This window comes from Littorina saxatilis, linkage group LG9 (assembly GCF_037325665.1).
Source record: "Littorina saxatilis isolate snail1 linkage group LG9, US_GU_Lsax_2.0, whole genome shotgun sequence".
Classification (NCBI taxonomy): domain Eukaryota; kingdom Metazoa; phylum Mollusca; class Gastropoda; order Littorinimorpha; family Littorinidae; genus Littorina; species Littorina saxatilis.
In genome coordinates, this window is record NC_090253.1 from 49310982 (window position 1) to 49327705 (window position 16724).

The 16724-nt window shown below is 40.3% G+C and overlaps 4 protein-coding genes across 5 annotated transcripts in view; 1 reads left to right on the forward strand and 3 right to left on the reverse strand.

Moving 5' to 3' along the window:
• The window catches only part of LOC138976335 (E3 ubiquitin-protein ligase TRIM56-like), an 88239-nt gene that overhangs the window by 61863 nt on the left and 9652 nt on the right, over positions 1-16724 (reverse strand). The window lies entirely within an intron of this gene.
• LOC138976323 (E3 ubiquitin-protein ligase TRIM56-like) overlaps positions 1-16724 on the reverse strand; it is an 85969-nt gene that overhangs the window by 22639 nt on the left and 46606 nt on the right. The window lies entirely within an intron of this gene.
• LOC138976308 (uncharacterized) lies at positions 602-14268 on the forward strand (the record flags this gene model as incomplete). Of its 2 annotated transcripts, none has more annotated exon segments than XM_070349159.1 (10): positions 602-736; positions 1024-1095; positions 5886-6189; positions 6425-6707; positions 6970-7206; positions 7436-7512; positions 8933-9037; positions 9375-9577; positions 9897-10061; positions 11218-14268. In XM_070349159.1, coding segments are annotated over 10 exon segments (1855 nt in total), but the record flags the coding sequence as incomplete, so codon positions are not given.
• On the reverse strand, positions 13647-16379 carry LOC138976938 (uncharacterized). The gene is made up of 5 exons (XM_070349832.1): positions 15971-16379; positions 15035-15364; positions 14631-14885; positions 13883-14019; positions 13647-13677 (listed from the first exon to the last, which is right to left on the reverse strand). Exons 1-5 carry the CDS (start codon positions 15992-15994, stop codon positions 13647-13649), a joined length of 777 nt encoding a protein of 258 aa, XP_070205933.1. The 5' UTR covers positions 15995-16379.

A 16724-nucleotide genomic window follows, 5' to 3' on the forward strand; every position in this document is an offset into this window, starting at 1 on the left:
TAAGCACTAGCATTGAATTTTATTTGTTAAAAAAAAAAGGTTCATATTTAGACTAAAATTTAAATTAAAAAGCATCCAATTCCAACTGTGAACAAGTATGAATGATTTCTGCTAAGTCTAGGGATAAGGAATATTTATATAATCCAGTTACAGTGTTAGGTTACCCTCATGGAAATTCGGGCTGCTTTCTTCCTGGGGAAAGCGAGCTGCCATACAATGATAAAGTCAAGGCACTACCCATTTTTTTCCTGCATGTGTGTATTCATGTTTCCAAGCACTGAGACTTTCGCTGTGAATTTAGGTTCTTTATCGTGTGCATGCGCGTGAGCACATAGGGGTGCGCAGACACCAGGGAGAGTCTGCACAAAGTTGAAATAAATTCCTCAAAAAATGTGGGAATCGAACCCACACTGATAGCGATTTATAAGTAGTAGAAGTATTATTGAACGCAGCACCGCTACAGAAAGAGCTATTTCCCCACTACATACAAGTTGCGTCTAATGACAGTTGCCATGGTACCACCTGCTTCATTTTTTTAATTTTTAGCATTCCCTATATATACAGGTTGTTTTAGAGTGACACAGTGCGTTGTATTTTACAGAGCTGCTTCCGAAAAAGAGCCCGTCCCAGGTACCTCAGGGGTACTTACTTCAACTCCAGCAACCACCACGCACTTATTTCACATGGGCCACCCAACACCTGGAATGTCAGAAATATCTGCAGCTGAATCTGAGAGGTATGAAGACTTAAGTTTTGAATGTAAAGGTGCAATAAATGTGAATTGAAAATTAAAAAATTAAAAATTGTGTGAGGAATTGGTATTGAACCATATAATTCTATGATCATGTACTTTACAGTTGTCAAGTTCATATTTTGTAGGTTGTGTCTTGTTGTTTTTTTACAGGATGTTTATTTGGCTTTTTTTTATGTTGATCACGTTTTTTGTTGTTTTCAAAAAGTAAACATGCGAGTTATCTTGTCACTGACCTGTGTAAAGCTTAGTTTTGTTCCAATTTATTTCAGTGAAGGCCAGTTGTCTGGTGTTGAGAAAATTCTTACCACAGACAGTGAAGATCAGGTTGGCCCAAAGCAGGGGTAAGTCTCTTTCACTATTTGCTGTGAAATGGCAAACAAAATCATCTCTTTGTTGTGAAATTACTAACAGAATCATCAACTTCAAGCAGTAACAATACTATAAACATCTCTGCTTATCTTTCCTTTCCTCTCTTTTTGGTCGCCCAAAATCCAAGGACGAAAGCCTGAATGTACATGTAGAGGAAAAGTGAAGATGTTTTATCAGTGTCAAATCAAAGGGAGCAGCTAGCTTCTCTTGCATGTGTAGCATTCCTTCCTATCATTGTGCTATTATGCTTTTTTATGCGGTGCAATTTTAGATCTGCTGCTGGTTTCCCACACACAAGTTATCACCACTGCAATGTAATCAATCAATCAATCAATGAGACTTATATCGCGCATATTCCGTGGGTACAGTTCTAGGCGCTCTGCAGTGATGCCGTGTGAGATGAAATTTTATACGGCCAGTAATTGCAGCCATTTCGGCGCATATTTATCTTTCACGGCCTATTATTCCAAGTCACACGGGTATAGGTAGACAATTATTAACTGTGCCTAAGCAATTTTGCCAGGAAAGACCCTTTTGTCAATCATGGGATCTTTAACGTGCACACCCAATGTAGTGTACACGAGGGGGGGGGGGGGGGGGGGGGGGGGAGTTCGGACACCGAAGAGAGTCTGCACACAAAGTTGACTCTGAAATAAATTTCCGCCGAACCTGGGATCGAACTCACGCTGACAGCGGCCAACTGAATACAAATCCAGCGCGCTACCAACTGAGCTATATCCCCGCCCCATGTAAGACAGAGAGAGTGTGTGAAACTGCGAAAGAAAGAAAAGCAGAAGTGGCATTGTGTGAATCATCTATGTATCTGTCTTGCAGAGAACACATGTATGCACTGTCAGAGACATGTGAAGGGCCTTTTAGTATTTAACAACGATACTCTTGTAAATTGTCGGAATGTGGTTTATGGTCATCTGCTCCACCACTGCTTTAGTTGTCTTGCAATAAAGAATGATCACTATTATTATAGTAATGATTTTAATTTTGGAAGTTGGTAGTCATAATTTTCATCAACATTTTTGCTGGGATTTGTCGAGTGAGCAGGCCTTTTCTGTCTTCTGTATCTCCTCCTCATAAGAAATAAAAGCCGAGCGCATCATTTACCATATCTTACTTCTCAATACACTGTAGCGGATAGGAGTGGTTCTGAAACCAGCTTTGTGATTGGCCAAACTTCTTACATTCGGACCATTGAACATGAGGCTCACAGTTATTTTTGCTCTTCCGTTTCCTGTGATTTTTAGCAGTGTGAAAAACAACTGAGCAGTATTTACAGAATGTGTGAGTGTTTTAACCAGGTTTATGATATTGATTGCATGCAAGTGCCTAGAATAGGTCTTCCTACGTTGTGTGCGGTTTGAGACAGAAACTGTTTACACTGCCATAGTGCTAAAGGCATTGCTTGGAGGTAGCAGTAAAATTAGACACAAGGTGTTTTTGCCCCAGCAGAGAGCAGGCAGAAACTCGAATTTTGCACTCTGGACCAGTCACAGGTCAGGGCTTGGTTCTGTGTGCTCAACAGCGAGCCCACACAGTGCACATTACCAACATTTATTTTTAGTCTGAGGCAGCGCGCTGTCGTCCCTTATCTGACCACTCGGTGCTGGGGCTTAGAAGTAAATGGCACGGTTTGCACAGCAGTGCATGCTGCCAAAGCAAGAAGCTTCCATTCCATCTATTATTTCTGTCTTCATTTTTTTCTCCCTGAGTATGTATATACATGTAATATTATGCCACTTTGGTCAACATCATACAAATGGTCATTTCTGAACCGATCCCTCCCATTTGTTGTGTGTTTTCATGCCAGTCATGGTCAGTTTCCATCACCACCTGACAAGCTGACATTTATGTCTGTTGAGTATGAGTAGCAGATATTGATCATGAAAGATTCTAAATGACGCTTCATCATGGACGACACAGTCCAACGTTAGATTGTATACTCCCCTTATTTCTTCGAAAGCCCACCTGGTGTGGTAGGATGATAGTGCTTCCACAGAAGTGATCTGGGTTCAGTTCCCAGTCAAGGAAATTTGCCTGTTTGTTTTGTTTCCTTTTTTCTTCTTGTTGTTTGTTTATGCATGTTCAGGCACTATTGCCATGATCATTATGGGTAGTAGTTTTGTGTGGTTTGGGAAGGTCTGAATGGAAGATTTCTATTTTTGTTTGTTTTGTTTCTCATCGTACATCTTCTTGTGCAAGTGGGTGGTATTTTCTGAGCCTGATATTTCATCACATAATTATTAATGATACATATCTGTTGCAGAGGTACTCCACCTACACAAACAAGGGCTGCGAGAGCGTTGAGACGGCCATCAGCATCATTCCTTGATCCGTTTAAGTAAGCTTTTTTTATTTTTGTTTTTGGCATCCACCAGGGCAATAACATTTTAAAAGTTATTTTGTGACATTAAGTAAGAAAGAAATGTAAGTGTGTGCGATGATACTAGAAAACCGTAAGGTAGTTAGATTGTACAAACATTGTCCTTTCTATGCCTGGAAAGTAATATCTGTGCTTGTGCTAGGATAAACTTTTCATCCTTTTACACTGTTTGCAGCTTGACTTCTATTGACATCACCCTGCAGTCTGAGTCAGACTGTGAAGAGACAGCGGATCCTGATGATCCAGAGTATGAACCAAGCTGGAAGCCATTCTGTAAGTTGTTGAAAGTCTTGTTCATAAGTTTTAAATTCATCGTTGGTATGGAAGTGCTATCATTGTTTTATTTTTCTGTATCCAAGGTCTTTTTGGTTGTTGCTTAGACTACTGTATTGTCTGTTCGAAGGACCAATATAGGACGTTTTAAATCTTCTTCTTGTCGTTTGCCTAGGACGTTTTAAATTATTTAAAAATAAACAAATGATATTTTGGTATGTATTTAAGAACAAAAGTTGTTATAGGCAAGTAGTACTATTTTGTGTGAAAAGTACTAGTTTGTATCTATTGTGGTGGAACCGGCACGGTTGGCCTAGTGGTAAGGCGTCCGCCCCGTGATCGGGAGGTCGTGGGTTCGAACCCCGGCCGGGTCATACCTAAGACTTTAAAATTGGCAATCTAGTGGCTGCTCCGCCTGGCGTCTGGCATTATGGGGTTAGTGCTAGGACTGGTTGGTCCGGTATCAGAATAATGTGACTGGGTGAGACATGAAGCCTGTGCTGCGACTTCTGTCTTGTGTGTGGCGCATGTTAAATGTCAAAGCAGCACCGCCCTGATATGGCCCTTCGTGGTCGGCTGGGCATTAAGCAAACAAACAAACAAACAAATATCTATTGTGGTTTAAGCCCTGTACACGTGAAATTGTCCGAAATTGAAAGAAAAATTATCACATGTATACCCCAAAAGAGCCCCACGCTTTACCTCAAAGTCTAATACTCGGATGAGACGAAAAACCGAGGTCCCTTCGTGTACACTACATTGGGGTGTGCACGTTAAAGATCCCACGATTGACAAAAGGGTCTTTCCTGAGAAAATTGTATAGGCATAGATAAAAATGTCCACCAAATACCCGTTTGACTTGGAATAATAGGCCGTGAAAGGTGAATGTTCGCCTAATAGGCTTGAAGTTTGCTGGTCGATGTGAATACGTTATATATTGTGTGTAAAAAATGTCTGTTTGTCTATCTGTAAAAAATTCCATTTCAAACAGCATGTAGAGCGCGGAGAGCACAGTTAATTGTGGTTCGCGCTATATAAGCTCTTCATAATAAATAAATAATATATTCATTTGAACTCTTGAACTCTCGTGTTTGTATTTTTTTTTTTAGATTTAACTTTTACGCTCAGAGGAATGCAATGTTACAGAATTGGTGTGAAAAACGTGCTCACGCGGCACACCTGGCTGGCTTAGGTCAGCGTTATGCGTCACTGAGGCTCATCCGGGGTTAATATTTACCCACTTTTGGTCACATCGCTAAAAATGTTACCAGAGTACAACAAAAACTATTGACTCTAGTGCTTAACCCTTTTCAGACAAGATAGTACTAATCGTCCTCAACAACTTTTATTTGTAGACACTATGCAAAAGTTTATTGGATTTTTTAAAAATGATTTAAAACGTCCTCTGCTGGTCACCCGGACGGACTATATCTATTCATTATGAATTGTCCCACTTTATAGTGTCCTGGTCAATTTCAAAGTGTTATAGGTTTTTTCTCTTTCACGCGAGCAGTGTTGATCTGAAAGAACATAGGCAACAGCAGGATGTTGTGAATTTGACGAAAAATACAAAATCGATAATAAAGATGGCTAAATATTTTAGTCACTTCTTTTCTAAGTTGACTCATGATGTTACGTCTCACTGGCACCGCACGCTACTTTTCCTGCACGTCATGCGCTGTGATTGTCAGACTGGTTTAATATAGATTAATTGTTATTGATATACAGAAGTAGGCCAACCGAATCCGTGAAGACTAGCTGTCCAGCACAGTGCCTTCAACATAGTAGCTGTCTACCGTTGACGTTGTAGCTTGAATAAATCTAAAACACATTACAGTGCAGAGGCACACATATACAGTGGAATCCCCATTTTAAGACCTCAAAAAATCTGAAAAAATCAGGTCTTAAAAAGGATGGAGTCTTAAAATGGGGGAAGATTTACAGAGGTTATGAAGAGGAAAGCTGAGAAAACAGGGTCCTAAATTGGGGGGGGGGGTGTCTTAAAAGGGGGGTTCCACTGTATACACTTTTGAATGCATTTTTTTATGGCCATCCCTTTATGTGCTTTGGTGACACTGTTTTCACTTATTTCAGCCCAGAGGAAGTACAGAAAGAGGCAACAGAGGTGAGCTTCGAAGAGATGTTTTTTGGAGAACTGAAGCAAGAGGACCCTCAGGAAGAAGAAGAGGAGGAAGGCTTCATTGGGAGAGGAATCCACCTGGTACATGAGCTGGAATGCGAAAAGGTGGCAAGCTCTCCCATGGCCCTTTGCTCCGTTGAGCAGGTCAAGCAGTTGGCCCTGACCTCCATCACCACCTGCATAGCTGACAGTGACAAGTGTGGCAAACCAGTCACACTTGAGCACAGTTTTGTGGGCTCTGCTTTGTACGTCAAATGGGTAAGACTGGATCACAAGATATATAATTCACAATAAATAGACCCTTTTTAGTTGACAGCACTGAGTAGTAAGAGAATCAGCGTCTGAACAGCTGAATTTTGATTGATTAAGGATACAAAAGAATGCACTAAGTTAGCCATTATTTGTGACAGTCATGGTCATGTCCATAAAAAACAAACTCATGAAAACTCTCTGGTTCCAATGAAAATCTTACGATCCTGTTTTTTTCTGACAGGTATGCGATAGTGGTCATGTGAGCAACACCTGGTGCTCCCAGCCCATTCTCAACAGGCGCCTTCACAGCGGGGACTTCCGTTTGGCAATGGCAATAGTGACATCGGGCAACAATTTTGGCAAAATCGAAATGCTGGGGAAGCACCTGAACTTGAAGATGCTCTCAAGGACGTCCTTCTTCCAGATTCAGGGCCATTACATTGTTCCAACGATCGATGATTTCTGGAAGGATCACCAGACCAGGGTCCTGGACTCAATTAGAAACAAGGAGATAGTTGTTTTGGGTAATTCATTGATTTGATCTGTGTGTGATTTTTCTTCTTTGGAAGCTACTTGCATTCTTGCAAAATGGCAGAAAGAATAATGGCCAGTGTTGTCACGCATGAAAATGTAATGTGATTCCAAACCCACCCTTCTTCCCTTGACAATTTTTTTATCCTGTCTGAAAGAGTGAAAGTCCAAGCCAGCCGCAATGCATTGATGATCAGGCCGTTACCACTCCTTGAAAAATAGTTGCATGCAAGTAAGTTTCTTGGTCTTTTGCAGGAGATGGCCGCAATGACTCGCCTGGGTACTGTGCCCAGTACTGCACATACACTTTGATGGACAGTGAAACCAAAAAAATCCTGACCATCAAAACTGTCGACAAGAGGGAGACGGACGGAAAGTCGCCACGAATGGAGACAGAGGGCTTCCGCAGGGCAATGAGTGACCTCCTGCAGAAGGGCATCAATGTGAAGGAGGTGGTCACAGATGCACACACAGGCATTGGAGCTGTGATGAGTGAGTATGCAATAATGGCAAAAGCTTTAAAAAGAGTTTTGTTGTTGGGTTTTTTAACATCTGTCAGGTTGTTATCAGAAGAAAACATTTTTTTGACAAGTAATGGTTTTTATTTTTTAAAGTACACATACATTGTTGTGTGAGCTTACATTTGCACTAAATTAGTTCAGTTCCAAGTGTTGTTATACAATTAAAACACAAAGTAACGACACTGTTGCTCATATTTCAGAGGGCACATATCCTGCTTTGAGTCATTCGCACGACATCTGGCATGCTGCGAAGAACCTGAGCAAGAAACTAACAAAGGTATATTGTCATATGGTGACAAGGTTTCTTTCTTTACTTTACTTTCTTTATTTGGTGTTTAACGTCGTTTTCAACCATTCAAGGTTATATCGCGACGGGGGTGACAAGGTTGATTTAAATCGTTTTGTTTATGGCAAGTAATAAGCTGATAATTTAGTGTTTATTCATGAAAGCTTTTCACATTTTACCTGACGGACAACATAAGTGAGTGATGCTGCGTCAAAACTGTTCTAATTGAGGAGAATTTAGATTATGTCATACGATGTTTGATCCAAATCAGACTTATAAAAGAAGCGTCTATAACTGTTTCATGTCCTAGTGTTTCTGTTAGAATAGAAGTAAGTAACAGACACAATGGGACCCCTTTTAAGACCTTCAACAATCTGAGAAAATTGTGTCTTAAAGTTAAAATGTTGGTGAATTTACAGAGGTTATGAACAGACATTCTGGAAAAGTAAGGTCTTAACAGGGGAGGTCTAAAATTGGGAGGTCAAAAGGGTGTTTCATGATCATTATTTCCTTGAATGAAGGCAAGTGCAACCTTCCCATATACTGCAAAGACCTTAGCAGCTTTACCTGAGACAAATGACCCAGTGGGTAATAACAAAGAGATTCCAAAAATCAAACCAAGCAAGATGGAAGCATCATTCAGGCATGGGAATTGTCCGCCGAATGGCGGAATTCCGCCGAATTTTTTTTTTTCCGCCGAAAATGCAAAAGTGTCCGCCGAAAAAATAAAGGGGGGAGGCACACAAAAAAAGCACCGGTTACTTTGGCCTTTGCGCAAAAGCCCGCGAAAACTTTCCGTACTTTGTTCACGCACTGCTACCGCCCGCCTCAGTTATTGAACTATTATGTTTGAAAGTAAACCAGATTGCACAGATTGTGTTACAAGTTACATTTTCCTGTTTGTCTCAACAGATAAATTTTTTTACAAATTTAAACCATATATAATACATGTAAGCAAAATTTGGTACATTTTTGTACTAAAAACTCTGATTCTAAAAACAGAATTTAATGGCAAACTTGGAGCTCAGATGACACCAGATTGCACCATCTGGGTTCTTTGGAGAAAAAAAATTTCCGGGGGGGGGCATGCCCCCGGACCCCCCTAGTAAGGCTAGGCGCTTCGCGCCGTCGACTTGACGCTTCGCGCCTTCAGTTATAAATTTTCCGCCTTTTTTACAATTTTCAATTCCCATGCCTGATCATTATAACTTATATGACAGTGTTAAATGCAATAATCTCACCTTCAGTGTTCTATCTTCCAACAATATGGAAAAGACACCATGTTGGTAAACTTTATTTTGCATTGGAAGGGCAGTAATACTGAGATGGTTATTGTTGTAAAATTGAATAGATTAGGAAAGGTATGTAAATTAGCTGTATGCATAATGCACAAATTGCTTCTGTATTTTAGCTTGGAAGCCTAAGGAAACATGCTGCTCTACAGAAGTGGACGAAAGACATCGTGAATCATTTTTGGTTCACCTGCCGAACAGCTACAGACCACAGGCAGTTTGTGGTATGTTTTTTTTAATGCTATGCATGTACTTTAAATGTTAAAAAGTTGACCTCCATGGCCAACAAACAGCTGTCACCCCATGCACTTAATTATATAATTGCCATATAAAATGTGCTGACTTTTGGGGGTAAATTTCAGATAAGGAAAGAAGGAAGATATATGAAATCCGTTCGTGTAACAAGGCATAGAAAAACTAATTGCTCTGGATACAAACTGAGGGGGGTTGTTGTCAATATGTAACTAAACCACATATTTCAGCCTTCAGTTTATCGATTATGTAAGTCCTAGTAGCAAGGTTGTTTGAGTATGTATCTTTTTTTTTTAAACTTGTGTAAAGGAGCTCCTTCGCGGTGTTTTGCACCGCATCACAGGAGACCATGAGTGGGCCCTTGGATGCTGCCAGCATGGTGAGCTGTCTGACAGTGACAGAAACAAACCTTGGCTGGACGCCAGAGAGGACAGCGATACCATCAAGGAACTGGCTAACATTCTCCTGCACCCTCGCCTTCTCAGTAAAGTGAAACACTACTTGAACTTCCGGTGAGTTGTTTTCGTTTAAGGTGGGATCTTTTTATTACATTTAGTCTAGTTTGGACAAAATATTTTTCATGTAGACGATTTTTGGATAACCAGAATTTGGCTATTGACTGGGAATCGAGAAGAGGGTGATAGTATTTGCATTAACATGTGGTTTGTCCGTGTGTAAAGAATAAACCTGGGCTATCAAGTTATTAAAAACAGCATCAGAACACAGATAAAGTGAGCATAGCATGTTCAGTTTGGTATGGTAACAATACTGATAGCAGTAGTATGAACTTAGACCCATGATATCTGACATCTGTGCATTATGACAACACAGGAGCACAGCTGACCTGGAGGTGTTTCACCAGCACATACTCATGTATTGTGCTAAGAGGTATGCTTACACGCCTCCAGTGTACAGGATCAGGAATGTCCTTGCTGCTCTGGACCACAACTTCCATTTGGGGAGGAGTGTGAAAACAAAACCAGATGGACAAATCCAGTAAGATATATATTAAAATGGTGTTGTTTTGTCATTATTTTGCTGTTTTTATGTTGTTTCAATTGTTTGTTTCTTGTTACGGGTTATTGTGTTCTTGGTTACTTCAGCACACATACCAACATACACTGTCCACATCAATAGACACAAACACGCTGATGGTATCCCTTTTTTCTGCATGAAAAGAAATCATAGAAATTGCAATCACATTACATTTGTTCATAACATAAAACATCAAATTATGAAGAGAAAACTATTCAAAACAGTCAGAGAAAAAAGACACATCAATTATGTTTCCAGGTACATTTCACACAGGGTAGGCAACTATGTGAGCAATAGTGTGGAACGTGGGTAAGAACTATTATGTAAACTGCAGTAAAGCTGCAGTAAACCAAAAGTATCTTTTATACAAATTCTCTATACTCCTTTTTTTGTTCTTCAAAGTACTAACACGAGACTTTAGTGGGGGGTTGCTAAGACTGAGAACTGTGTTACAAAAAAATAAAAAGGTATGTTGCCATAACGTTGTTATTGAGAAAAAATATATGTTACAATCACGAATATATTGACCCAGCGTGTAAAGTGATTGTTGTGTAAGGCTTGCTTTGGTCAATATATCCTCACATTTTTTTTATTGGTAGGTACCACCGTTGCTTCAATAAAAAAAAGTGGACGGTGGACTGTGTTCCCTGTGAAAGAGGAAAAAGACTACAGCTACCTAAAAGACCTGACCCTCCAGGCTCTTCTCAAGCGCATGCAGGACAGACGCGGAATGAAGAGGAGCAGAGACCTGGAGAAAAAATATATGTTACAATCACGAATATATTGACCCAGCGTGTAAAGTGATTGTTGTGTAAGGCTTGCTTTGGTCAATATATCCTCACATTTTTTTTATTGGTAGGTACCACCGTTGCTTCAATAAAAAAGTGGACGGTGGACTGTGTTCCCTGTGAAAGAGGAAAAAGACTACAGCTACCTAAAAGACCTGACCCTCCAGGCTCTTCTCAAGCGCATGCAGGACAGACGCGGAATGAAGAGGAGCAGAGACCTGGAGAAAAAATATATGTTACAATCACGAATATATTGACCCAGCGTGTAAAGTGATTGTTGTGTAAGGCTTGCTTTGGTCAATATATCCTAACATTTTTTTTATTGGTAGGTACCACCGTTGCTTCAATAAAAAAAGTGGACGGTGGACTGTGTTCCCTGTGAAAGAGGAAAAAGACTACAGCTACCTAAAAGACCTGACCCTCCAGGCTCTTCTCAAGCGCATGCAGGACAGACGCGGAATGAAGAGGAGCAGAGACCTGGAGGATGCTGATCCCCGCCGCATTGCCCGAACCATCATGGGTCAGGCTCCGCCCCCAACTGCTCAGCTGGCAGCTGAGCAGGTGTCCAGATTTTCTGGCACACCAGCTTTTTCTTCAAACTAGACTTGCAACCCTCTTAGCTAACCAGTTTTTAGAAAGTTCTGACCAAACATTATTAATACCTCAGAGCTGAAAGAACAAAACAGAATTTGTATTCTTCCAATTGTTTACAGCATGTGTTTGGTGAAAAATAAATATCTGCTGCAATCCACTCATTACTTCTTTGTTTACCCGACTTTCCCATTTTTGGAAGGCTTTATCCCAGGTCATTTTGCCTGTGTAATCTTAGATTCAGGATCTTTAAAATTGACCTCAGATATTTTTGTTAGGCTATATATTCCAAGGTGTTAAAACCCTTACAGAATGGACACCATAACTTAATCCACAACGTGTACCATAATTAGAGCATAAAAAACCTTAAAAAAACCAGATTTTCTTGCATTCAGCCGAATAGAAAATGAGTGTTTGGTTAGTTTTTTTTATTTAAACAAAAAGACATCATAAGATCAGAACATAATTATAATCAGTGTAATCAACATGTATAATTTCTATACCACAGTGATTTTAGGTAGTGCTAGAAACAAAAAATCAGTCCACAAAAACTTATGTCGTAATGAATATAATACAACGCTAACAATCTCTAAATCAACTTGTTGGACGACCAACAGTCATTTCGTACACCAAATAACCCAGTACTGTCGTTTCCCCAACTAAAATGTTTGTACTTGTAGTTTCTTGAGACAACATGATTTTGCCAACATCATCTTGCTCTCTGTAATATTAATTGTTCCATCTTTCATGCTCTATAATTCTTTTAGATAATGCCAACTCTACAAACAACGGGCTAAAACAAGCGCCAAGTATCATGTTTTTGTGGCGTACGGAACGCGTTTGAAAGTGGAAGCAAAAATGTATCCGGGTAATAGGTTAGCTCTGTCAAGGGAATAATGGGAAGGTGATGGCTGGTTAGAGATATTGTGGGTATTTTCCAAGCTTGTATACACAATCATTGCTCTTTTGCCCGCCAAAGCAGCTTTTGAATGGGCAAAACAGGGTGTTCATAAGTTGCACTTGAACACAAAATGCAGAAAAGCAAACACGTTTCGGTTTCGCATCCGTTGATAATGCCATACTATTTGAGTTTTCTCTTATTTTGTTGTTGTTGCTGATCAATATTCAATTTCATTTGTTGTGGGTGCGGCACAGAGCTGTGTGATACTGTGTTTGGCAGAGGACGGCTCAAAAAAGATGTTCTGTAGGGCAGACAGATCTTGATGATTTTTGACATAAATATTTACGGTACGAACAATTTTGGTCCCCGTTAAACAATTAGCGGTCCATTGGAAAGGCATAGTAATTCAGGCATGGGAATTGAAAATTGTAAAAAAGGCGGAAAATTTATAACTGAAGACGCGAAGCGTCATGTCGACGGCGCAAAGCGCCTAGTCTTACTAGGGGGGTCCGGGGGCATGCTCCCCCGGAAAAAATTTTCTCCAAAGAACCCAGATAGTGCAATCTGGTGTCATCTGAGCTCCAAGTTTGCCATCAAATTCTGTTTTTAGAATCAGAGTTTTTAGTACAAAAATGTACCAATTTTTGCTTTTTTGAAGAACAAAAATATATACATGTATTATATGGTTTAAATTTGTAAAAAAAAATTGATCTGTTGAGACAAACAGGAAAATGTAACTTGTAACACAATCTGTGCAATCTGGTTTACTTTCAAACATAAAAGTTCAATAACTGAGGCGGGCGGTAGCAGTGCGTGAACAAAGTACGGAAAGTTTTCGCGGGCTTTTGCGCAAAGGCCAAAGTAACCGGTGCCTTTTTTGTGTGCCTCCCCCCTTTATTTTTTCGGCGGACACTTTTGCATTTTCGGCGGAACAAAAACAAAATTCGGCGGAAATCCGCCGTTTGGCGGACAATTCCCATGCCTGTAATTACTCACTAGTATCTTCTGCAATTTTAACCCCAGGTTTCTTGGCTTTGTAGACTTTTTGTAAATCTGACTTTTTGTACTTTGAAGGAAGTATCTACAGCATTTGATTTGAGCACCATTAAAAAAAATTACAAACGAAGTGTTTGCAACAAAAAAGTAATTTTTAGATTAGGTGACTCAAATAAAAAAATTTACAACTACACGTACACAATTATGTGACAAATTTAACCATAATTTCAAGATCAAAGTTTTCTTTTTTTTTCTTCTCAAAAATACCCTTCAGCCCCCATTTTTGGCCTTGTACTGTTCACTGCCACAGACAGATACAAGGAAAAGATGACACATTTGACATGTTATAAATACTGGATGGCTTTAACCATGTTTAATCGCCAAAACGGTCTGGTTTAAATCCGGTGTATTGGCCCCATGCATCTGGAAATTTATCCCTGATCTTCCAAACGCAACACGATGGTATAACACGTCTCTGTCCCGCACCAAGCCTCCCATGGACCCACAATATAAACTGGCGATATGCTGCATGCCTATTGGCTCTGTTGTTGTCGTCTGCCTCGTCATCTGCCCGTATCATGTCCTGGCGATACTTTCTGGCCAGGCTCAGGACAGCTTCATCCAGAATAAGGACCTCAAAATCCTGTTATAGAAAGAAATATGCATTTGTTGTTGTACATAGAAACCGTGGTTTCACATCTGCCATATACTTTTCCTTTCTTCTTTTCATATTGAAAAGTATGTGTGGTATGTAATCTCACTGATGGTTTTAACTTTTTTCAGTAAAGAAATTGAGTTTATGTATGTGTTTTATATGTTCTGCATACAGGATTGTTAGAATTTCCATGTGTTTGCTCTCTAAACACATATATATTAAAACCATTTAAAGTTGCTTTTTTTGTTTTCTCCTTCCTTTTCCTCACAAGTGTCTGTTTCTGGATGAATGTTTATGCAGGGGGCATTGTAAATTTCAAGCTTGGGAAAAAAGAGGAAACCAAAATTAGATTGAGAGAAAACATAGTATTATCTATCTGAAGGCTTGTCACATTTTGAGTATACTGGAGACTCACTCCATTTTAAGACCCTGTTTTCTCCGATATTGTTTTCATAACTTCTGTAAATTTACAACAATTTTAAGAGTAAGACTCCCTCCTTTTTAAGATCTGAATTTCTTAGACTTTGTGAGGTCTGAAAATGTGGGTTCCACTGTACCTGCATCAAATGGATAGTATGGAAAGTGCTATAAACACAAACATACAACTGACTTACGGCCAAGAGTGTGAGGCATGTTGCCTTACGGCAACATACTTCTTCAATCGTTTTTCGCATTATGCGGCACTTGCCACAGATGCACCAGTCAGGCACTCCCTCTCCAGCAGGTGGGGGGTGACCATGGTCTGGTCTGTCCGGGGCTGGCTCCAGAACGTCGAAGACCAAGCTGGGGTACTTCTCCAGCATGGTCACAAACAGCTCTCGCAGACGCTGCTCGCTAACAGTTTCAATCATTGTCTGCAACAGTAAATAAGAGAGAAGACAAATGTCATATCATATTTACAATCTCCATGGGTCGGGCTGAAAAAAAGTAACACAACACTAACACTTCAGTAAACAACACCATGTTCCAAATCACATAAGAAACAAAAGAAGTTTGCACTCACTCTCATTCTAGAACGTCTGTCACGAATGACAGTAAGCGCACTTGTAACGGCCAACTGTCCCCTGGAACCGCGTCGAATTCTCTGCCTTCCTCTGCCACCTCTTTGTCTTCCACTTCCATCAGGTTGTCTCCCTCTTCCACCATCACTTGCTTCTCTTGTAGTTGTAACTGTTAGTGTCGCTCCTCTTCTCCCCCTGGGCCGAATAGTTCGTCCCCTCCCTCTCGTTGGAGGTGTTCCCCTCGCTGGAGGGGTTCCTGACAGCGACACATCACTGAGGGGGTACACCCGTGTTGGTGAGCCACTACTGGCTGTAGAGACATCCGCATCAACCTGAAATTGATTTCTTATTATATAATTATCAAATACTACTGAACTCAAACTAACACTTCATGTGTACACACACAGAACACACACACAGAACACACACACAAAATAATTTCGGATGGGAAAATCCTGTTCACAATGACATTTATAAAACAGCAGAGCAAACGCCCTTGAGCAAACCAACCAACTGTGGTTAGTGACTTGCTAACGAATTTACAGTGAGGATGATTTTAATATACTGAACACCTAGTGACCTACCCCTCGGCGAAATCTCAAACAAAAAACCACTGGGACATGAGCTATGACTCGCTTTCAGACCTGAAGAAATGCGATCTAACGCCCACCTATATTTCTGTAACCACAGAACCGAAAGTGAAACTAAAAGGGTGGTGTAGTGGTATCCGGAGTAACCGTTACACCCCCCCTCCTCTTCACTTAAAACGTCCAAACATATAAATATGTATGCACTTGAAATCAATCTTATTATTTTGATGTATAGAAACGTCTGGCTTATAAATGAGGTTGATCCAGGACATCATCATGATCGACATGTATCACAAGTCTTGTGAGCAGATTTTTGCCGCATGAAAGAACAAAAGTATACACACTCACCTCTGTGCCCGTAGACTCCGACATATTGTTGTTCACGTCCACAACAAAAACAAAACTAGACGTCTTCCGTGATCACGGTTTCGTCGAAGCCAAAATATGACAAGACTCAAAAGAAACAGACCGTGTTACTGTCAACACTGAAAGGCTGGCGTCTTGTCGGAACCGGAAACGGCACAGAGCATGCGCACAGAACAAACTGGTATCTTCCGATGTCACAGAGTACAAATAAACATAATGATTTCTTGTCTGGTTTACTTGTTCTAAATGGCCATTAAATGTGATTCATTGGCTCTGAATGCGGCATTAGAGGTAGTTGTAGGCTATAGCTAGTGTGTTTCATCAGGCTAAAACTGTTTTTATCGTGAGAAGATTTGAATCGTTCTGTAAACCATTTTCGGCATACTGGGGCTTTAAGCAGGCGCTTGCTTTCATCATCACTGACCGAGGTAACAGATATAACTTAATCTATTGCACCCATATACTGCCAAACACGCAATATCCATCCTGAACATGTTCATTCCGGTAAAACTCAGAGCTGGGTGTGCAGCTGTTATGATTGGCTGTTCCGTACCTGCAGTCATTATCTAGCATGATTAACTTCCACATATGCTTTAGCAGTCAGAGACGTTGTGACATGAATGAAAAAGAAAACCCAGTCTCACCTCTCAGTCAGTATTGAGTTGTCTATTGTTTCTGTAAATAAATCAAGTGTGTGGTACATGGTGACTCTAAGTCACGGGACTAATTAAGAATT

Bases quoted from the DNA above. Each gene is read 5' to 3' on its own strand.
- LOC138976938 (XM_070349832.1), bottom strand. From the start codon at position 15,994: ATGTCGGAGTCTACGGGCACAGAG. The intron at 15,365-15,970 runs GTGAGTGTGTAT...AATCAATTTCAG, and splicing joins CGGAGTCTACGGGCACAGAG to GTTGATGCGGATGTCTCTAC. The intron at 14,886-15,034 runs GTGAGTGCAAAC...TTACTGTTGCAG, and splicing joins ACAGACGTTCTAGAATGAGA to ACAATGATTGAAACTGTTAG.